Consider the following 22880-nt stretch of genomic DNA (forward strand, 5'->3'; position numbering starts at 1 on the left):
CCGAGCTCATGGCTGAGCCACCGCACTGTGCCCAGATGCCGGGAGAGAAGAAACCACTGCCCAGGGGCTTGCAGCTCCCTTTATGTAGGGCACAGCGTCTGGAGCAGTGCCACCAGTCCGGGGCGGGCAGGGACCGGGCTGGTTGGGGCGGCCCAGGCCCCTCCACCGGGCTCCGGGAGGGCTGGTCCCCCTGCCAGCACGCCCACCCCTCCCTACCAGCTTCATTTGCACGTTAAGCAGTAATTTATCGCTTAAGAGGCTGCCTTTGCTTTCCTACACGATAATCCTGCCTCAGGGGTTGACTATACGCCCGGAGCTGGTGGGGCGCGATGGCTCGCTCTCCTGGGCAGGGGGCTGCCACCCGAACCGCTCTTGGCCGGAGACGCTCCGCTAATTTCTGCCCTTCGTCTGGGTCAAACGCAGTGGTTTCTTCTGGCCGGAGCTGCGATCCGCAGGCCAGAGATGGGGCCCGAGCTGGGATGAGGCCTCATCTGCTCCGAATCCCCGGCTGCGGTCGTCGCCGGCGGGCCGTAGCGCAGCCGAGGCCGGAGCAGTGGGCCGAGAGGGACATCCAGGCGCTGAGCAACCCCTGCACGGGTGAAACCCAGCCCTCCGCTCTGCCCTGCTTCCCTCAAACGCAGAGCCGGCGCTCCCACCCGCTTCACCGCGGTCTGGACGTAACCCGAACCGGAGACTCTTCTGGAAAATAGTGCTCTGGGAAGCAGTGTTGTCACTGAAAGGAAGGCAACCCCCTGCTCGCTTTTCCCTCTGTGCCCTTTTCCTTCCTCTCTTCCTCCTCTTGACTCCGCGCTGCAGAAGCTCCCGGCCGGGCTGGGGATTATTAGCAGTGATAAAGCCGCAGACTCCCCGTGCTGCGTCTCTTTTCCCGTCTGGGGCCCAGAAAGCTGCGGCTCCGAGAAAGGCGGTGCGCATGGGAGCGGGGCTGGCAGAGGGGAAGGGGCCAGGCAAGGCTGCGATGGCCGCAGCTCCCCAAGGACGTCGACTCGGGGCAGCTGGGGACATGCTGACTCCTGACTCCATGAAGCCGCAAAGCTCACTTGGTCCGTTTCAGCCCAGTGAGGGGGTGACGTTGGCCACCCAGGCCCCACAGAAAGCGAGCATCGGCTGCTGTACCACACACAGACACAGCGAGCTGGGGGGTAACGGCCAGCAAATCAGCAAACGTGGCCTAGGCCGCCCAGCCCCTGGCTCCCTCACGCCTGGGCCGGGCAGGCTGGCAGCCCCGGGCGCCGCGCTCCCCGCCGCGCACTGCAGCCTGCCGGGTGCTCGGCGCTGCGCATCCCGCAACGCACCGAGGCCCCGCCCCCGACCGGCCCCGGCCCCGCCCCCGACCGGCCCCGGCCCCGCCCCGACCGGCCCCGGCCCCGCCCCGCCCGGCCCCGCCCCGCCTCGCACGGTCCCGGCCTCCTGCACTCAGGCACCGCCCCTCCGCAGCTGCCCTCGTCCGATTGGGCATCCCGGCCCGCCAATCAGAGGCGCGCCCGTCGCCCATTGGACGTCGCTGGTTGTCCTCGCTCGCCGCCCGCCTCCTGCGGGCTCTGGCGGGCGCTGATAGGCGGCGGCGGCGGGCGCTGCCCCTCCCGCGGTTGGGCAGCGAGTCGGTGCCTGGCAGCGAGAGGATCGGCGCCGCCGCCGCCATCGCCATGGGCACCCGCGACGACGAGTACGACTACCTCTTCAAAGGTACCGCCGCCGCCCCGCCCGCGCGCGCGCGGGGTCCCGGCGGCGGGGCCTCGGCCGGGGCCGTGCCGCCCTCTCCGCGGGCCGCGCGCCGGCGCCTGGGCCCGGCCCCGGCCCGGCCCCACCAGGCCGCGCGCCCCCGCCAGGCCGGCGGGCGCTGCCCCGGGGCCCGGCCCGCCGCGGGGCGCCGGCGCCGCCTTTGTGCGCGGGCGGCCTGACGGGCGAGGCCCGCTCCCCCCCCCCCCCCCCGGCGGCGGGGCCCAGCTGGGCCCCGGCCTGCGGTCGCTCCCGGGCCGCGCAAGTGATGCGCCGCCTGCGGGGGGCCGCGCCGCGGCGTGTCCGGCGGTGCCGCCGGCGCTTCTCGCCGTCCCGCGTCGCCTCCGCGCGAGCCGCTCCGGTTTGGAGAGTGCGGCGGGCGGGTTTCCCACGGGGAGCTGGCAGCGGGAGAGAAGCTCTGCGTGTAGAGCCCGAGGCTGAAGTGAAAAACGGCCTTTGAGCGCTGGGTTGCCCCGAACCAGCGGTGTCGTTTGCGTGGAGGGTCGGAAAAACTACCGTGGTCCAGCCAGGGTCGAATAAACCAGAGGTTAAATACAGAACTTCTTCAGAAGCTGCTGACTGGCGGTTAATGACTTTAAAAAAAATGAAGCTTAATGCCAAAGTATTAATTTGGTTTACCTAGCGTTATTTTAATACATCTGCCTTGATACTCGTGAAGTTTCTGATTGCTCAACAGCTGTATGCAGGGATTGTGTGAGGAAAATAGATAATGAGGGTATGGATTTAGTGTTCTTCTGAGATCAGTTGGGGTTTTTGTTGTTGTTTGCTTCATTTTTAGAGATCTACGACTTTTTGTGCTGACTCAGGTTTTTTTAATATACTTAAAGGTCAATGCTCTGCACTTGTAGAGATGCTTGGGCTGACCTTTTCCCTGAAGCATGCTGCAGCTGTGACTTTGTGGCCTATAGGGAGAGTGCAGGTGGCTTTAAAACGATAACCCTCATGTTGCCCAACTTGTCTTACCCTTGGTCTCCTGTGGTAGCCTGGCTGAAATCCTTAGATCCAGCCACTGTTACAAAAGGCAAGTTTAATATTGCCCTGTCTGAGTGTGCAGACACACTTGCAATTGGAGTGGAGGAGTGTGTGTCTGTGCATGTGCGCGTATGCTTGCTGTGATTAAAATCTCCCTGGAGTTCAAAGGTGGTGTCTGCTGTGCATATATGACCCCTAACCAGGGCAGCAGTAATTTCCCCCTTAGTTATTGATGAAAGGAAGGAGCAGTTACTCATCTGTTGGAAGTAGTTTACTGTGTGTTTTTGATTATTGATTGTTTTCCATAATCAGTATGGATGTCTTTGTCTGCTTGGGGTATTTATTTTGCAGTCTTCCGGATAGCGGGCGAATATCTTTTATTTCTTTTCTACTTATGAAGCAGAAAACACCTCAAAAATATGCTGAACTGTCTAGGTCTGAAACCAGTTTCCTTCTGAAGTCATTCCACCATCTATTTCCCAAGTGGCTTAATAACTGGGAACTTAAAAGCCTAAAAAACTTGTTTCTTTTTTCTTTCTGTAAATACTCAATTAGGTAGGCAAAGCTGCGTTCATCTTTAAAAATATTTATGCTGCTTTGAAATTCAATTTTAATTTTATCTAGAGTTAAACTTGACTTAAAGCTATTTGGGCAGGAACCATACTGTTGTATTGATACTGCAAAGTACCTTGGCATACTTTCTCTTACTTTATTTAATGAAAAAAGGAGGAGAGGATTGTCCTTTTCTGTGTGCCTTTTGGGTAGGGATAGTCATCTTAGTATAAAAACAAGACAAAAAACCCTGGCCTGTCTGGTCATCTTTCCTTCCTTCCGGGCTTTTTGGGACCAGATAAGAAATAATGAATATAGGTGGGATCAAGTGGGATCATGTGTCTGCTGTAATAAGAAAAATGAATAGGACCAACTCCCCTTCCTTTCCCTTCTTCCCCCTCCAATAATGGAATTAAATATCAAGGAGAATTAACATCATGAGAAAACTAATGCCTAAGGGTTTTGATTGACAATAGCCCAGTCTTATCTATGTAAATGGCTTTTGAACGCTCTTCTTCCCACATAGTGGGCAGAGGTAGAAATAACGGTGGAGGAGGGTGGCATTCCAGGAAGGATTATTTTCATTTACTTATGTCTGAAGTTGACTTAGTTTTGACCATTTCCCCTATCCACCCATTCCCAAGGGAAATGTTGTTGGACTCTTATTATTATTTTTTACAGTTGCAGCTTGTTAAAGAAATTTGCATAATTGCATTGTCATATTATTTAGGATGTCCATGATTGTGACTGTAAAGCCATACCAGATTCAATTTTTAGTTTTTTATGTAGTGGGAGATCTGGAACTGCTTCTGCAACTTTTTCTTTTGTTTTTAGCAGCAATGATGTCAATCAGCTTTGTGAACGTTTGCTTAAAAGACAGAGCCCTATTAATTGTTAGCCTCTTTAATGTGAAAGACTGCGTTTAAAAAAAAAAAAATTGATTGAGGTGAAAATGGCTGAGGAGTTTGTAGCAACATGTTTGTAGTTGGCACACTGTTCTTACTGTTCACACAAAAGACTGACTATTCATGTCATCACTCATCTTATGTTTATAGGACTGGCCATTTTAATAGGGCTGTATGAAAAATACATATATGTTATTGGCTTATCAGGTCTAGCACGCAGTAGGCCAAAACTAATTTAAGGTTCAGTAGTACTCTGGGGAGGTGAGTGTGGTTATAGTCAAAGCTGTTCTGCTGAACTAGCTCCTCTTTATCTTTATTACCAATTTCCCTCTCTTATGTATGCATCCCTACAGTCAGAACTGCTTATTTTATTGACCAAAACAAAAAGTTGTTTGTTAGCAAAATGACTGAGCCAACCTTTGGGAGAACAAGCTGGATTCTGTATGCAGTGCTGCACAGAATAGTTAAATTGTGAGGATGGTATTGTAGATGCACTTCAGAGATGTCACCCAAGCAAATCTAATGGTTTAGGGATCTGTCTGTTCCCAAGTTAGTTTTGCAGTTTGTAAGGTTAAAAAGCAGGAATTGAATATATGACATTTTAATATTTGTTAAATTATTGGAAGTCTTGTACCTATTAAAATGTGATCTCTACATTAATTTTCCTCTCAAGAAGATTAGCTGTTGTATATGTTTATTTTAAAAATTAAATTTGAGAATGTGCAAATGTACTGGCCCATTAAAAATGGGGAAAATACAGAAAAAGCGTGGGGTTTTTTTTGTCCTTCTTGGCTTTATGGAAATTTAGACTGCTCTAACTAAAACTTAAGCATAAGGGTGTGCTTAATGCAAATGCATGTCATATTCATCAATATCTGGCAGCCTTATGTAGTTAGTATTTCTAACGATCTCTGCTTATGTGGTCTCTGATGAAAAGAGTCTTAATTCTATTGATTGTTCAAAAGAATATATTTTTTGTCAGCTTAATAATCTATGTATTTATTTAAACTTATACAATAAACTCGATGTTTTAATTATTATTACTTTTAACCAACAGTTTATTGCACTTTTCTTTTTAATTCGCTTTCATTTTCTTTGTACCAGGATCCTGAAGTATGAAACAGGTTGTCTGGGTAGTGGGATATACTTTGCTCAGACTAAAGATCTGTTTTTTGTGGGGCCCAACAAAATGTGGAGGCCACACTGACTTAGTGATCATCTTTACCTATCCTTTAACCAAATACCATTAATGTGGTGAATGGTAACCAGCAAACTGGCATAGAGTAGCAAAGGGGAAATCAAAGCTAGGAAAGATTTAAGGAGCAGCATAGCAATTCAGGATGTAAACGAGACTCTAAGCAAGCCATGCTTATTGTACTTACATCTGATGATGCTTTGCGCTCATAATTTTGGCTCAAATAATTTCCAAGTTAAAACCAGTGTACCTTTCCATTTTCAATGTGGGCCTAAAGGCCATTTAAGGAGTGTGATTTCATATATTCTAATGAAATGGGTTTAAAGAGTATTCAGTCATGCTCTTGCATTCGATTTGGGACTTTCTTTTTAACTCTGTCATGAATTCTGCAGGTAAACAGTCAGCGCTGCCTAGTTGTCTGTTCCCCAGAGTTAAGAACTTTCCCAAGATCTAATCACTTTGGTCCAAAATCTTATTGCTATCTTCATGCTGAATTCCAATAGAAAATAAAGGTATGTGAGACCTGTCGACACCTAGGCCCCTAGTCTTTGTATATTCCTGAAAGAGGAAATGCTTGTTTAATGCTTGAGATTGAGAAATGACAGGAAGCGCTTGGAGATTATAGGTAGGATAAAAATATATGTTGTTACTTAAATTGGATCTAGTTGCCTTTCTTTTATACTCCTGCATTCACTAAGCTTTCAAAACGCTTTCTTATAAGCACTGTTAGAATGGTGTATAGTGTGATAAAGGGGAGTCTGGGGCTTTGAATGTAGCCAGCTTGCAACAGAGGCAGGTAACTAAGGTAGTACAAGACCCTCTGAATTTTCTTCCTGTAGCAGATGGAGTTAATGACCCAGGAGTCATTTGCACAATTTATGCATGAAACTAGTAACTTTAAAATGCCAAAGGTTAGAAGGTTGATATGACCTGGAGAGAGGGCTCTGCTTTCTTGAGCCACAGCTTCATTAGAGGGAGACTTCCTTTGGGAACAGTTGAAAGCCTCAAGGTTTTTACAAGTGGTCTAGCTTGTGTAAGGGATATTCTTACCTTCTTTTAGTTGCGGTCAGGAATTTGTTGTGCGGTACAGCCTACTGCAAGCCAGCCGGACTCTGTACAAAATGGGTGACCTACGGTCTGTTTTTGGAACGCCCAGTGGAATTAATGATGGTAGGGATGAAATATTGTTTGTCTGGGGGAGGAGGAAAAAAAAACCAAAACAAAATCCTAGCATTCAACCATTAATAACATCTTTTTCCTATATCTGTTCTCATGCCCTAAAAAATTGTTTAGGCTGTTTGCCAGCGAAGCCAGAGCGCTGTGAGGAGCCGGTTTAAGCTATCCCGGGTGTGGAGTTGTGGCATCTTGCCACAATCCACTGGCTGCCTGTTCTTGCCTCTGTTGTATTTTGACTATTTCAGCTGTGCTAGTACAATTGTTGGTCTATCTGTGCTGTCAGCCGAATGAAATGCTGGTGGGTGAGTTCTGAGCGTTTCAGCAGTCTCCCAGTACAGCTCAGGAGGTGTCAGAGCAGCGCATCTGAGGGCAGCAGTGAAACTCTGGGAATGGGCTACCAAGGGTGGGGAGGTATGAGAACTGGAGCAGTGTGCTGCCAAAGCTGTATGGTGAACAATGGCCTGAGCATAAAAAAGCTGTAACAACATTAAATGCCTATTGTCATCTGTGGCCCTGGGAGAATGCTGCTGAGCTAATTCTGAAAGTGTGTAATTAGAAGAGCATTTCTATAATTTGTTTTGGAGGGATGAGGAATACCTTTTGCTACGTGCTCATTCCTCCTTTTCTATAGGAAAAACAAATTGTATTAATGAGAAAGATCAACAAATCTGCATTTTGAATAGAAATAGAAAATATTCCCAAGGTTAAGGAAACCTCACTAAGAATGCCTTTTTCTTTCTGCTCAAGCTGGGTTGCTATGAACTTGAATACCCAAAGTCACATATTATATCGTATTCCCTGAGACAAAGGGAGGTTGGCTTAATTGCTTTAAGTTGTTTCCATTTAATTATTGCTTGCTCTAGTCAGTAATATGAGGATTTAGGAAAACATGCATAGTTTCCTTACGAGCATAGTAAAGAACCTAGTATGACAAGTCTTGTTCTTTGAGTTGTTGATGAGAAGGTCTCGCTCACAGCCCAGTCTTGCATGGCTGGACTGTGGAGAAGCAGCCTGTTAGAAAAGAAAGGGAAGAGGTATGAATCAGGATCAGCAGAGAGCTTCAACTTCAGTATATGGAGAACTTTTACTACACGATGTTCCTTTTACTTTCACGGTTCTTTTCAGTAAAGCTTTTTTTTTTTTTGTATGCTAAAGATCTTTTCTGCACTAATGTTTTTCTCTGTTAACATGGCAACGCGTGGTGTGGAGGCAGAGATTTTTAATTCATCCTCTACTCCTCCTGAAGCCTACTAGATCTCATTTTGCTGGGGCAAAATTTTTTTTTGTTTTGTATCTTGTTTGTAGTGTCATATGGTCTCTTATGTTGGCCTCTCCTTTTTGTCAACAAGTTTATGAATTAAATTACCAAAATAAAACATGCTGTGTGAGCCCAGCAGGAAATGCAGATAACTGTTTACTTACTGGGGTTTTTAATGAAAATTGAACAGGTTTACAGAGCACACAGACTCTTATCAGACAGGTAGGTAGCCTGTTGACAGGTTCTCGACTGCAATGTTTCTCAAAATGTGGGTTGCAGCCGCCTTCTGCAAGATGTTGACTATGCAGGAGGACATCTAGCTACCTCTAGTTACTGGTTGTGGCTTGGTTCCTCCTCAGCAGTGTTTAGCTGTTGACTGTTGCTGTAGCTAGTTCTCGTTTCCATCTCTGAGGAACTGAACAGCTGCTAGCAACTAAGGTTTGGGGCTGTTTTGGGGGAAGCAAGTGTGACTAGTAAAATCTGAGGTGTTGTCAGCATAACTTCTCTTATGTTCGTCTGGCTGTGCAGCTCCTCTAGGTCCTCCCTGCAAGCAAGCATAGCCGCCAGGAAGCACCAGTGCTTTATGTAAATGCTCAGGTAAATAATTAATTTTGAAAATAATGTGTTTTCTTTCAGTTGTGTTGATTGGAGACTCTGGAGTTGGAAAGAGTAATCTTCTGTCACGCTTCACACGCAATGAGTTCAATCTGGAAAGTAAGAGCACCATTGGGGTGGAATTTGCCACCAGGAGCATCCAGGTGGATGGGAAGACGATAAAAGCACAGATCTGGGATACTGCAGGACAGGAACGATACCGTGCCATTACCTCAGCGTGAGTACTATGTTTTTTCTCAGACTAATAGAATTTTAGCAAAGATCTTATAGATAAATTCACAGAAATCAATGAGTCTTAATTGGGATGCATGACAAAAATCATTTGGAGAGACTTCAGTGTTGATCCATATCATAACATAGCAAATAATTGTGTCACTTGATTAATATAATGAAAATAATTTTTAGATTGCAGTGATCCTATTGTAGAAAAATGATAGCTTAAATCAAAAGCCTGAGAAATTACTTGAATCCTGTGATGTGAAATTTGTTTTTTTTACCTATCTTGAACGTGCTGGCCTCATCAAATGGAATGAGTGTCACTCCTGATGGAAGTCAGGTATTCTATTTTATCATGTTGTAGTCTAGGCATGGTAGCTTAACACAGTTCAAGTGGCTTTCGGTCTTCGTTGCCCCCTCAATCTTGAGGTTGAGAGTATTCTTAGGACATTCTGCAGCCACAGATTCACTTGAAATCTCACACAGTTTGAGTTAGTCATAGCACTGGAAATTAGGTCCAAGAGCACTAAACATCTAGTAAATGGGAAGACAACTGTGAAGATGCAGAATTTGCAGCATGAGGCATGTCCCTCTTTAGGACAGTGGTGTTGAGAAGCTTTCGAGTTGTTAAGTTGTTAGTCCAGGTGATGTTTTAAGAGGTAACCTCTGGTTGTATCTGCTTCTTTGCAGGTAGTATGCAAAAGTATCTCTGGGGGTAGAGGAGGAGCTCCTGGTAGGCCCTAGTTATCCAGGCCATGTTCTGATTAGTGAGCTGAAATTTTCTAGTGTTACAGATGTATATCACTTTCTAAAGGTTATTCCTGAATTGTGCACACATTGAGCTATTTGTATTAAACTTCAGATTAGGGGTACTTTTTTGATGTAAAATATATGTATGTGGCGAGAGAGGGAGAGAAAATGGTAAGGCAGAACAGATGGGAGAAAAATAAGAGAGTGGAGTCCAGAGGGAAAAATCTGTAGGGAAAGAATGCAAAAGCAAAGAGGTATAGAAGCAGCAGTAAGTGACAATTTCAAACTGCATCTTTTCCATAATAGTTGCCTTGTCTTTCAGAGCATTTTCTGACCCTTAAATTTTTCTCAGTGCTACAAAAGCTTAGCAAAAAACTGCTGGCTGAGTCTAATTCAACAGCAGACTTGGCTGATGAGAATTGATGCATCTATAGTCCTGTGATCTTGCTTTTCCTGTGTGTGGGCACAAGCTCTTGCTGGACACGTTGGTAGGCCCGTTCACCTTGCTAAGGCAGCAGAAGACCAATCAGTGGTAACATATGAAGTGTGTGTGGTGGGTGTGTGTGTGTGTGTGGTTTTTTTTTTGTTTTGTTTTTTTTTTCCTCTTGTCTTCTCTGATTTGCTGCCCTGAATCAGCTCAATGCATGTTGGACAAGTGCTGGTGGAAGAGAGGAGAAATGGTGAGATTGTGTAGGGGAGAAACAGGGAGATCATATCAGTGCTGATGTAGTTTGGCTTGCGCAGTCCTGAGCCCTCAGCTTGAGTTGAAATCGGTCCAAACCTGCGCTGAGGGAGCAAACTCTGTTCTCAGATTATGGGCTTGTAGATAAGTGTCAAATAGCCCAGAGTCCCCTTCTCTTTTTTTGTTAAGAGGGACAGGAGTTATTTGAAGGATGAACAACAAACACTGATTTAGAAAACGGTTTTTCCTAGTAGAAAGATGAGTTAAAAACTTCACAAAAACCTTCTAGCAGCACTGATTCTGGAAGGCATTATGAGATTTTTTGCACAGCATTTTAGCAGACTAAAAAAGTCATAGCTTCCATGTTCTTCAGCATTTTGTTAAATGTAATTCTATTTTCTAGAGATACCATTAGTAAAACCTGGCAGTTGGAACTTGTGGTTTTTAAGGAATGCCTTTTTAAAAAAAAAAAAAAAAAAAAGTAGTATTTGCATTATCACAACTTTTTTCCAAAGGGCCAGAAGGGACTGTTTTAAACTTTTTAGTAGTAAGCAGTATAGAAGAACCAGATATCAAGTGTTTTGGTATAACTCTTGGACAGAGCTCTCTGTAAGAAATGTACCTGATATGGTTTCAGATATTACCGTGGTGCTGTTGGGGCCCTTCTCGTTTATGACATTGCCAAACACCTCACCTACGAGAATGTGGAGCGTTGGCTAAAGGAGCTTAGAGATCATGCAGACAACAATATTGTCATCATGCTGGTGGGTAATAAGAGTGATCTCCGCCATCTGAGAGCTGTTCCCACTGATGAGGCCCGGGCTTTTGCAGGTTTGTAGAGAGTATGTTCTGGGCTGGTGCTCTCTGAACTTGATTGCGTTTAGTGCAGACTGAACTCATGCTGCTGCTGTCCAGGGCTGAACTTTCACCTCAAGTTTTATCTTTGCCCTAATCAAAGTATTTAAGGTTTTTTTTTTTAATTGAAAATATCTTGGCTTATGAAATAGTATTTTTTTTTAAAAAAGCTATTTGTAGTACATGTTTTTGAAACACTGTCCTTGAGCTGCCTGATATCTGAAACGTAAACACTTCCTCTAGCCAGGCTAGAAACAGTAAGCAACATTTAGAGGAGAAAGCATTCCTGGAAAAATAAATTCAAAGGGATTCTAATGTGCACTAGAAGTTTTGAAAATAACCCTTTAACTTAAAATGAACTGAACTTCTGGCTGTGGAGAGGATTTAAAATTCTCCTTGCTTTGGAGTTTGTTCAATCCAGTCTCAGTATACAACATCACGACACAAAATGTCCTTCCTTTGTGGAGGCCTGGCTCTGCTGAGAGCTGTATCAATATGGAGAGCTTCAAGTGAACATTGAGTCTTTTCTTAGAAGGTGTGGCTTCTGCTCCACAGCACTGATGCACATAGTAGTGTCACTTAGTTTCATTCAAATGCATTGATCATCAGACTTGAGTTATCAATTGGGAGAAATTCAGTTGGTTATGTGAGCTTCTGTCACTGTAGTATTTCTGTTTCAAGAGCTTGCAGAGGACTGCTCAAATAATCTCTTGCCTTTATACCCCTAAGGACATTCAGCTCACTGTTGTGGGGCTTTTGAGCTTGAATTTAAATGTATAGCCTTTTAAAATCTTTCTAGGAATATTAGTAGGGCTTGCTTAAACGTTTTTTCTGAAGTCTGCTGTTAAGCAAGTACACTGTGTTTAGTGTACTTGCTCACTAAACCTCAATTGAATGAGGTGAAGTCTGTACAAGAGTATTGAAACAAGTTAATAGGTGCTCTAAATAGGATATTACTTTGATCCCCTGCTTTTTTTTTTGGGGGGGGGGTGGGTGCCCCTACCTTCCTATCAAGCCTGGTATAAATATCTAGTGATGGTAAAGATGTTGCAATGTAAGCTCTATGACTGAAAGTCACCTATGTCTAGGCAGGCAGTAGTGTACCATTCTAGCTGTGAGGTTCAGGTGTTTATGGCAATAGTTTTTAAAAAAAATCTTTTGTCTTGTAAGGGGCAAGAAGAAAAATAGACTGTATTATCAGGAGAGTTATTGTAATTTGGAGGTGAGATCTTACTAGAAAGTTGTAGATCTGTTTTGGGATGCAGAGAAGGCTTATGACTCCTGTGGCAGCCAACATGCTTCAGCCTGTGCTCTTGCTCAAGGTGCTTTGACCAGTGAGCTGTAGTCTGAGAACAATACTGTGCTGGGCTGGGGAAATGTATTGCTTGACTGAATAAGGACTGCAGCGAGGAAGATGTTCTCACGCTATGGTGAGACAGTGGCCAATGGTGATGCTGCTGAAAGGCTATTAGCTAAATAAATGGTGCACAAAGTTGTTCACTGTATAACAGGAAAAAAAAAAAAGGCTAGACCAGACACTAACTGATTCAGCCTAAAAAAAAAAAAAAGGTGAAAACCTAAAAAATAAAGTGCTGTTAAATTTCTTAACTGAACTATTTGTTATTTTTTACAGAAAAAAATAACTTATCTTTTATTGAAACTTCTGCTCTGGATTCAACAAATGTAGAAGAAGCCTTCAAGAACATCCTTACAGGTATGGTTTGTTATGGATTCAGGTGACACACTGAGGTATTAAACCTCCTTCATGGGCACGTTTTGCAGCTGTCTAAACTGTTTTGGAAAGGAATGTTGGGAGTGATTGTTTGTAAGTCTTCTAGTCATACCTTTGTCTTGCCCTTCTCTCCCTCTGCCCCCCTGCCCCAAGCATACAACTCACCTCTGTGCCCCAAAATTTGGAGATGTTCTAGTCTTCTGATGCTCCTTAAATTCAAGCTCTTGCAATAACACTATCCTAAGGATACTAGTAGTTCTATACCTGCACAAAATCTAAGCAGTGAAGGCATATCCATATTGAGAAGTTACATGTGCTGGAGTGCTTTCTTGCACTGAAGCAGAGTGGTATGTAATTATTTTGTCCAGACTATTGAACTCTTACTCTGAGTTGATTGCGAGGGTTGTGCATGATTACATGCCAACAGCACAGCTGAACGCAGGCTGCCTTCTGAGAGTGTCCCTGAACAGTGTTAGAAATTGTTTGGGAAAGTGATAATGGTCACAAGCTAAAACCAGGCCAGGAATAGTGATTTCCACTGCCCAAGAATGTTCCACAGGACTGTTTAATTGGTGTAGATGCAGCTACTTGAGTGTATGCTTTCCAGTTGCAGCTTCAGACTTGATGCATATGTGTTGAAATGCTGTGTGGCTCGTGCAGTAGGTCCACTGCCTTATAGTATTTATTAGATGTATTCTATGTAGCAATATTCTACTACTTGCTTTTGGCCTCTTTCGTATTGGGACTTGGGTTTTCCTCCTTAAGATGAGACTGTTGCCTGCACGTATTTTCTTGCCCCTGGAGCAAGGGAGTACCCTACTAAGATGAAGCCCCAGTAAATCTTTATTAATAGAGTAGGTACACCAGCAAAGTTGTTTTTGCTGTGCCAAAGTTGTAGCAAAAGCACTTTGGATAGGAGGTTCCCAGGGATGTGCAGCTGGTGTTTTGCAAATTTGAGCCTAGTACTTCTTTGACCTCTGGAAGAGTGCAGCTCTGTTCTAGGCACAGTGCAGCATATGGGGAACTTACTTATTTCCTCAAAAGTGAGATGGGCCAAGAAGAATTATGAATTGTATGGTCAGGAGGTAGGAGAACAGGGAAGGACTGGGTTGAGATGGTGAGGATGTGTGCTGGGAGATATGCAGACTACAGGCAGTAAATTGGCAAGCATGCAATCATGGCAAAAGAGGTGTTTAAGATGAGCCCTACTGATCTCTTTAGTCCCTTCAGTTGGGGTGGGTAACTTTTCCAATGAGTTTGGCCTAATCTTACTCTAATTTTAGTCATACTTTAGATTGTATGAGGCGCTGGAGTGTGTCAGCACTGCATGCTTTAGCACTCTGGTGCCAAAACAGTACATCCTCTGGAACGTAATCTGAGGTGACTCTTTGCATTTGAGTAGCTTTGTGGCTGTGCTAATTCTTGGAAGCAGAGTACTGGGAGGCATGGTGCTGGAACACCCAAATGTGTTTGAATAAAACCATCATGGTCTTGTAGAACTGGTGCTGAATCAGCGCTAACAAATCCCAATAAGCCTGAGTTATCTCTGTGTTTAGAGACTCTGCTTGCTACTCTGCTATGTCCTGCCATAGTAATGTGATCAGGGATTCTGTTCTGAGGGCTGTCCAAGCCCCTCTTTGCAACAGACGAGGGAGAGTTTACCACATAGTCACCTTGTTATGTTGGTCCAGCATCAAAAATGCTGTTTGATGCTACAGGAAGTTGACTGATGTTTCACAATATAGTCTCCTGTTCCTAAATGGAAGTAACTGATAATTAGCGAAGACCCCCTATTTTTCAGTGTGACATAAATATGAAAAGGACTATCAAACAGGTATTAAATTACTGCTCTACCTCTGGCTCTCCCCTGAGATTTGAATCATGTCCTAAAGAGAGGAAGCCTCCATACAACTTATCAGCTTGTTTGTGTTTTCATGAACATGGAGAGTGTGCAAAATCCAATTTCTTGCTATTTGTTACCATAGTTGAATTCTAGAAAGATTAATTGTCTTTGTATTCTTACCCCCACACATTCCTTTGAAGATGTGTCTGATTTTCATTTTCCACCACATCTCAAGATCGGCATCTTTTGATCTTTATTGTGACTAGATATTGATTTCAATGAGACAGGGATGATGAGCCTCTGTTCTAGGACCACTTGATTATGAGGAAGCGCCTGGTGCGCGTTGCTTATTGGATGCTGAATAAAGAATTGGCTTTGTATTGTTGTTTTTCTGATTATATATAAATGATAGCCCATTGCTAATAAAATAGGTGAATTTTAATATGATGCCTTCTTTAAGGCAGGCTCTGTCAGGTTTCTTTTGCAGGGGCATACGGGGCAGCACAAATAAGTGATGCGCGTCGGGATCGCAAAGTCTGGTGTTGGCCAACTCCATTGATAACAGAACAGTGTTGCATTTGAAGAGAAAGATGACCAAAAAGAGGCAGGCAGGAGAGAGGACAGACAAGCTCCTCATAAAAGTAATAAGCCCGACAGACTAACAATGGGTTATATTCTGCTGCCCAGCAGGATTTGGTTTGAGTTATTTATTAGACCTGCTAATGAAGGAAGCACCTGGAGAATACTGCTGCTGAAACAAAGCTGTGGAGAAGAGAGTCTGGAACCTGAGCTAAAACTGTCTATGCTTCATGTGTAGGGGCAGCCTTGAGACCAGATTTGCTGCCTGTCTATGACACTTGAGGCAACCTACCTGGCAGTTTGAGATGGTATCAGGGGATTGAGTGCTCTGAGAGTGGTTCAGCAGTCGCCATCAGTCATGCCTTACTTTGCAGTATTGTCCTGTGACTGACACTGGGTACAGAAGGTGGCCTAAAATGCTGCTAGGACAGACCTGCCAATACTGTCTGCTGTAACAGATAAGGTGTTTAGGGTGCCAGAACTCAAGTCTGAGGTCAGGCTTGGGCAAACTGAACTCAAAGTACTGCCTCTTAGCAGCATCCTGGGCTCTTAAAGAGTGCTAAGACTGGCCAGTTTAGATCCAGTGTGGATGTAGCTAGTAGGGCTTGAATAATCCTTAAAAAGCTGTTTCTAAAGTGACTGCCTGAGGGAGAATCATCCTCCCAAGGGAGGGAAAAGAAACTTGAGAAAATGTTCTGTGTGGAGCAGTTAGTTGGGCGAAACCATGAGGAGCTGGAAGGAAGGAAGGGAGTGGGAGCAGCAGGCCAGGAGTTCCTTTACAGGCTTCAAGTTTGAGGGAGTCACTAAAGACTTTAAAAACAAACAAAAAAAACCCTAATGGATGCTACCCCAAAGAAAGGAGGGCTTGCTGGTAACTCTGAACAACTAGCATTAAAATACACCACTGAGCATGAAAGAAGGGGGATGTGATAATCTCGCTACAACTCTCTTCAGCCCCCCCGCCCCCTTTTTTTTTTTTTTTTTTTTTTTTTTTTTTTTGCTAAAAGGGCTGAAGGTGATCAATGGTGAAGAGATCAGTATTGGGTTAAAGGCTTCCATTTTAACCAGCGTAAACATGCTTGGCCCCCCCCCCCCCCCCCAAAAAAAAAAAGGGAGGGAAAGGGGCAAAACATAGCAAAACCAAAAAGAACCCACAAACGATCTCTCATGAGTTTTAGCAACAGCCAGTGTCTTTATCAAAGACTGTTTTGAAGCTGTGGCTATATGAATATGACCGTCATATTTACTGCAGACTTCCAGGGGAGGTACTTGCCCTTTTCCTGTCTCACAATGGAGGGAAGTTGGAACACAGGCTTATACTCAGTGAAATAAGTGATTTAAAAATATTTCAACTTGAATTATTTCTGCTAAGCATGCAACTGAAATGGTTTATTTCTGAAAGCTTCTAACCTGGCAGTCTCTCTGCAGCAGTTAGTTTTGTGAATCTCTGTGCTTTCAGGCTTAAACTAATAGGGGTCGAAGAAATTAATTCTCTCAGAAAAGGCATTGTTGGATCAATATGGAGCTTTATGGAACTATGTGTGTTTTTTTTTTTTTTACTGCCACGAGTGGGAAAACCGATTTGTTTCAGAGAAGAATAAGCATTTCTGTCATTCGGTAGTAACAGTTTGCCAGAGGCTAAAGTGTGAAACATACTGATGGAAAACCACTACTGCGGGATGATGTTTTGCAAGCATCCTGTTGATTGGTGTTTCTAGATAATGATGCTCTGTTTTATCAAAAATATTATGATTTCCTCTTTTAGAAATGAGCGTTCCTGCTCCTTTATTGTTAAAAAGCCTTTTAACAATGCCCACGTTCATGGAGTTGTTGAACAGAACGTTATGGGAAGAGCTGTTGTGAAAGACAGTAAAGAATCTTGTCTTTTCCAGGACAGAGAGAGAATATCCATTACAGAGCTAGTAAGCCAGCCAACTGTTACGTTCCACGGCTGGTCGGACCAGATTCCCTCTAACAGCAATCCACTTACCTTAAATCTCCTCTGTCCTGGGTTCTACCGTTCTCTTTGACAACTTGCTCTGAGATTTGCACATCCTCCATTAGAGAAAATGCTCATCTGTGCTCTAACACGTCTGTTCTCATTTCAGAAATCTACCGCATTGTTTCACAGAAGCAGATTGCAGATCGATCTGCACACGATGAGTCTCCCGGCAACAATGTAGTTGACATCAGCGTCCCACCAACCACCGATGGACAGAAATCCAACAAACTCCAGTGCTGTCAGAACCTGTGACCTCCTGTAGATGACTTTTGTGCCCCTCACTTCGTCTGTGCTTCATTTAGAAACTTGTGTGCACTTCTTTATCTCCTGTGATTCAGTGACTCCCTCTTCCCTCTTTCACCCCATCCTCAAGCCCCTCCTTTCATCTTAGAGCTTTACTTGTAGGGCTAACATTCTCCTGCCTCTGAAATCCCCTTAAATGTGATGACTTTTGGGCTTGAAATATAGGCACTGATCTGATAGACATGTTTTGTGTTGGAACATCTGCTGCTGGATATTATCCCATGAAGCACTCTTCTCAAATGGTTTTGGTTTTTTGTTTTTTTGTTTTTTTTCTGAGAGAGAAACCATGGGGACTTGATTATAACAGTTGAACAAATAACTACATTTAGGTTACAAGGTTTTTTTCCTCTCGTAGTCAGATTTTTCTCTCATGTCTCTATAAGCACGGGGGAGAAATTAGAAGAAAATAGCTGTCCTGCCAAATGCTCTGTTCTCTCTCCTGATAAGTCTCACAGTGAGGTTTTTAGTGGCTGCACACATAAGAAAGCTGTTGAAAATAACATTACTTATTATGTAATTACCCCTAATACAGTTAGTCTGGCTGTGTAGTTTACTGTTTTCTGCTTGGGAAATTTTTCTCTATTCTTGTTTTATTTGGGAACAATGAAGTACGTCTGCGTTGCTTTCTCTGCCACCATGACTGCCTGTGCTGCTTGTTCAGGCTTTATGAAGTGGCTTAATATTTATTCATGGCTTATGTTAATCAGTTAATGTTATTGTACAGTAAGTGCCAGCATATTGATTTCAAAAACCTTTTGCAACCTATACAAGTAGGCTCATTTTGTACTGTAGATCAGTGTCTGAAAGCAGGATCTTCTCTAGTTCAGAATTCTTTTGCATGCTGCTTCTTCTCTAGATCTCTCCTACCCCTGTTTGAGTGAGTGAAGCAATATTTTCATGTCATGTATATACCTGCACTTGTAAGGGTTTTGGTTGTTGTAGAGAAACACAATACTTTATACATTTTGTAAAACTTCTGCAGAACCATAGCATCTTGAACTTTCTTTTCATGATCTTTCACTATTGATCTTGTGCATAATCTTCTTGACCTCTACTAAAAGGCATATTAAGATTTCACCTACTATTAACCTGTTGCTTCCCTCTTACCCTGTTTTACTGAATTGCAGACTGTAATTCTCAAAAGATTGTAATTCACCTGATGTAACAGATTTGTCATCAGCAGGGCTAACTGCTATAATATTTTGTTTTGCTGAATGGGAGGAATGTTATCACAACTTTGTGTAGTAAGTCTCTTGCTAGCTTGTGAAAATCCTCTATGATGATGGCTTTTTGTCATTCACTCTTTACACCCTTGCATCCCTCCAGTAAACACTGAATGTTACGATGAGGCAAATACTGGGGGAAACTATCTCAAGGAAGAGTTGGAGACCATCTGCTGCTCTCTGGAGGCTAGTGAAGCAATTTGCAGTGAATTTTTGCTCTGTATTCTTCCAAATTCTGAGACTGTGCCTCACTTGATTAATACTGTCTGCATGTTAGTGAGTTGATTTTCTTTTCTGATACAAAGCAAACGTGAAACTGTAAGTTGTGCTTGAAGGGGAAAGCTGACATTCCACTCAACTGTTTTGTGTCTGGTTATGTAATAAAATGAAGGGCGGTTAATTCTGATGGCTTTTCCTTTATAAGATTTCTAGACCAATGCCTTTAATTTTGTACTGTATGCACCTTGAGGGCTGTAGTTCAAAGCTAAGGGTGTACACATCTTGCTTAGCATTTTCAGTTTTCAACTTTGTTTAGAGGATAGGTTCAAAGTAAAGGAGCGCATGCTTTGCAGCCTAATAGCATTGAATGACGATCTGAATTCTTCTTTGGGTGCCACAGGGTTCTGCCCTAAGGGAGTCATAGTATTGGAAGCACTTTCAGCACCTGGTACTTAATTTAATAGCATCCTGTTGAGAAAGGTTCAGCAAGTGGGAACTGGAAACTTCTCCTTTTCGTTGGTCATACAAACAGGATGTGATATGTAGTCAGTACTTAAAATGGTGGCAGGTGAGCACAACATCAGAGAGAGTGGAAATGCTGAGATATTTCAATATTTCCTTCAAGAACAAGTAGTCACTAAAGGAGGCAGGCTCCTTACTCTTAATTTTGAACAAAACTTTGTATAGAGAAATGAGTTGGGATAGTGTGAGGAAGAATTGTGCAGTTAAGACTTAGTCCAGGGTGACTTAATGCATTTACTCTGCAAATCCTGTTCTTAACATGAAGCTTTTGTGCATGAAGCTCTCTGCTGGTGGCTAGGATTGATCTGAAATGGTTTAAGAAGCCGAGAAGTAGTTTAATCAGTTCCTGGTCTATTAAAAGAAATTTTCTGTAGACTTTTCCACAAAGTCAAAGACGAAACTTTGCCTCAGAGTTGCAATGAAAGGTTCACGCCTTGGGCTTAAGTGCTGTTAGATTGGATGGGTATTGAAGAGACCCTGTACAACTTCACCATGCATTGACCAAAGCCGCCTTGGAGCAAGTGGCTCTGTGAAGTTGAGGGCGTTAGACCCATACGCGCTACAATGGTTGAGGTGTTTCTGAAAACTGTTCTGTGATTGACGTGGAAGGCCTGCTGTCTTTTGCTGCAGAGCTGTTTATCTTACCGTGGATTGGTCTGCTTAGGATGTGGGGAGCATACGTGTATACGTGCATGTGTGCACATGCAGAGGTTTTGTGAGTGCTGTATGCTAAGTGGTGGTTTTATCTGCCATGGTCAGTCTGTTTCTTAGAATAGGTATTGATTCTTTCCTAGATTGCTTTGCTGCTTTCCAGGCAGTTAGAGAAGCAGACCTCCTTCTGTGAGTTTGAGATGATTTTGCATATACTAAGCACAGGGATAACAGTGCCAAAAGAAGACAGTGGACAGTTTGTTTTTTCCTGGGAAAACTACATTCCTGTGCACAAACAGGGAAAAAGTTTTTGATCTTTTGATCCCTGAATATCCTAATTAAAGCACTGTATACTTAACAGAAGCTATAGCTACAACCAAAACCACTACTGGTAACGGCTGCTGCAGTTGTGCAGGGAAGACTCGGAGGAGTCCCAAGGGAATGCTTAAGAGCTGTCTAAAAAGAATTTCTCTGATAGGCCACACTCTTTACCATGCTTTCCTGACGTGGAAGCAACTGAGTTAAAATGTAACCTCAGCTGGACTGCTTGATGTCATAATTTAGCTGGCTCCATATCTCAAAATGTGTCAGGGATATAATAAAGGCTCCAGTTCTCTTAAGCATGTTGTAAGAAGCTTGGAGGCAAAATCTGGCTTATGGTAAAACCTCAATGACTAGAAAGCTGCCTGTGAAAGAAAAACGTGCTATACTTACTTCACTCAAATATTGATATTTTTCCTAAATTTTGAAAGATAACACTAAAAATTGTTGCTTACCACCCTGGGTTAGTAACGTAGTAAATGTTAGTTGAAGATCCCTGCTAGGACTGAAATTAGATCCACCAATGCAGAAGATAGGTGTATTTTTTGCTAATTCCCCTTTTAATTATGGGGAGAGGAGAGGCCAGAATTAACATGTAAGAGATTTGCTGCTGAGCACACAAATAGGTAATCTGGTTAAATAAACTCATTGGGGAGATTGCCTCAATTTAGCTTTTTTGCCAGTTGAGTGAAGTGCTTACAAACTGCTTCTGTGACACTAGGTGAGTTAAGGAAGAAGTTTAGAATCACCTTAGAGCTAGCTCTCCTGTAGCCCCCACAGGACAAGAAAACTTGGATCGGAGGAAAGTTTTAAAGCACTGTGATTGTGTAAGTATAAAACTGCAGTTGATGGGGGTCTGCTGAGGCTGCTTGATGCTTTATTGAAGAGAGGTGTGTGTGCGCGCCTCAGAGGACCATCAAAATTGGGTAGAAGGAAAAGGAACTATTATCCCTTCTTCCCACTTCAGCTGCTCCTCAGTGCTTTGGCCAGGTTAGAAGCAGTAGAATGACTGCTGTGTCCCAAGATCCCCAGCTTGGGTGCTGTGATATTATTTTGCTAGATCAGTTCTAATAACTGCACAATATGTAGAAAGGCTGGTAACTTTTGTGCTAACAGGAGGGAGCTCTCTCAGCTGGACATACCAGGATGCTTAGGATTAGTCTGTGCCTTTTATTTAAGCAGGTCACTCACCAAAAGCAATTTGATCAGCCTGGAAAAATGTACAGTAGGTATTTTGACTTCCTGATGCTTTGATTCCTGCATGCTGTACAGTTCCAAAAGTTGTGGATGTGATCTGTTTGTGGGGTGTTTGGTTGATTCTTATCTGTGCTTGGTGATAAGTTTTTTTTTCCATTCCAAGCATGAAGGTAGAATTTGCTTAGAGGTTCTGATCTGTGTAGAAAAAAATACTAATGAAGTGATCTGAGCACTTAAGGAGGCTCTTTTCCTTCATATAATGTGAAGAAAAACAGTATTAAGGGTAGGGGCCTGAATTTCAAATAAGAAAAATCAGGCAATTAGAGGTGAAGACTAACTATCCTTTAAGATACAGTGGGTCAGGGCTGAGGCCAGATTCGTTTGACTTTTAGACTCTGAATACAGTGATACTGCAGATAATTCAGTTTCAAAGGTGATTATTATAATGTTTCCATGGAAAAATAGTATCTCCAGGGCTGCACTGTTTCAGTAAATAACAGCAATTCTTATTTTAAAACAGTCAGATAATGTGCAGTAGTGTTTGTCTATCAGGCTTTATAGGCTATATATAGCACTGGACCTTTATGCAACCCAGAAGAGAGATTCCTTTCATTTACTTCTACTCCTGGTTCCTATTCAGTTAAGTGCAATTCACTTTGTAAATATATACATCACTTGATTTTTGTGCATGGTTATTATGTATTGTGGATATAAAGATTGCCAAATCATATTGTGTGTGTAAAGTTCTGTTTCAAACCTGACTGTAGAATGAAGTGGGAACATAACTTTGGCTTTGGAGCCAGTAAGTTACCACATCCAAAGTGCCATAATTGATATTAGCATTAGCAACCCTGCCATTGCCAGTGGCTGGGGGGGGGGGGGGGTGTGGCAGGGGGGTAGTGGAAGTCAAAGCATGTTATTAATGACCTTTGGTATCCATTACTTGTAAGAGCAGATGTTCTCAAACTGGTTCTTCCCATTGTCTCAGTATGGCTTCATTATATGCACATATTTTTTTTTTCTTCCCTTCAAAATGCAAATGCTGTCCATCCAGTTGGTCTTTGAAGGTCTTCCTGGTGCCCTCTAGTACCTGGCCTGGCAATACGAGTGCTAACTCCAGTGTCTGCTCAGGAGGAATGAGCACATCTAGTGCAGCTGCAGGGAACCGAGGTGGGATTGTTGCATTCATGGTCTTCCATGGAAGGATGGTGTAATCTGGCCTTGTTTTAAGTTATCTGCTCTTCTAGAGACAAGTATTTAGAATAAGGTTGATCTGAAGTCAACACTGACTTAAGGTGCAGGACTCGAATGAGTTGTGCACAAAGGGGTTAAAGGGGGAAGTTCAAAGATTTCT

General features: G+C 43.5%; 1 protein-coding gene across 1 annotated transcript; it reads left to right on the forward strand.

The window, feature by feature from the left end:
- The first annotated feature begins 1494 nt into the window (after positions 1–1494).
- Positions 1495–22256, forward strand: RAB11B (RAB11B, member RAS oncogene family). The gene is made up of 5 exons (XM_068920213.1): positions 1495–1704; positions 8453–8648; positions 10717–10910; positions 12568–12648; positions 17197–22256. Exons 1-5 carry the CDS (start codon positions 1665–1667, stop codon positions 17340–17342), a joined length of 657 nt encoding a protein of 218 aa, XP_068776314.1. The 5' UTR covers positions 1495–1664; the 3' UTR covers positions 17343–22256.
- The last annotated feature ends 624 nt before the right edge of the window (positions 22257–22880 follow it).

Source organism: Struthio camelus, chromosome 26 (assembly GCF_040807025.1).
Source record: "Struthio camelus isolate bStrCam1 chromosome 26, bStrCam1.hap1, whole genome shotgun sequence".
Classification (NCBI taxonomy): domain Eukaryota; kingdom Metazoa; phylum Chordata; class Aves; order Struthioniformes; family Struthionidae; genus Struthio; species Struthio camelus.

Excerpts from the sequence above, each read along its gene's own strand:
- RAB11B (XM_068920213.1), top strand. The coding sequence starts at position 1,665 with ATGGGCACCCGCGACGACGAGTACGACTACCTCTTCAAAG. Across the intron at positions 8,649-10,716 it reads TACCGTGCCATTACCTCAGC|ATATTACCGTGGTGCTGTTG; the intron begins GTGAGTACTATG and ends ATATGGTTTCAG. Across the intron at positions 12,649-17,196 it reads CTTCAAGAACATCCTTACAG|AAATCTACCGCATTGTTTCA; the intron begins GTATGGTTTGTT and ends TTCTCATTTCAG.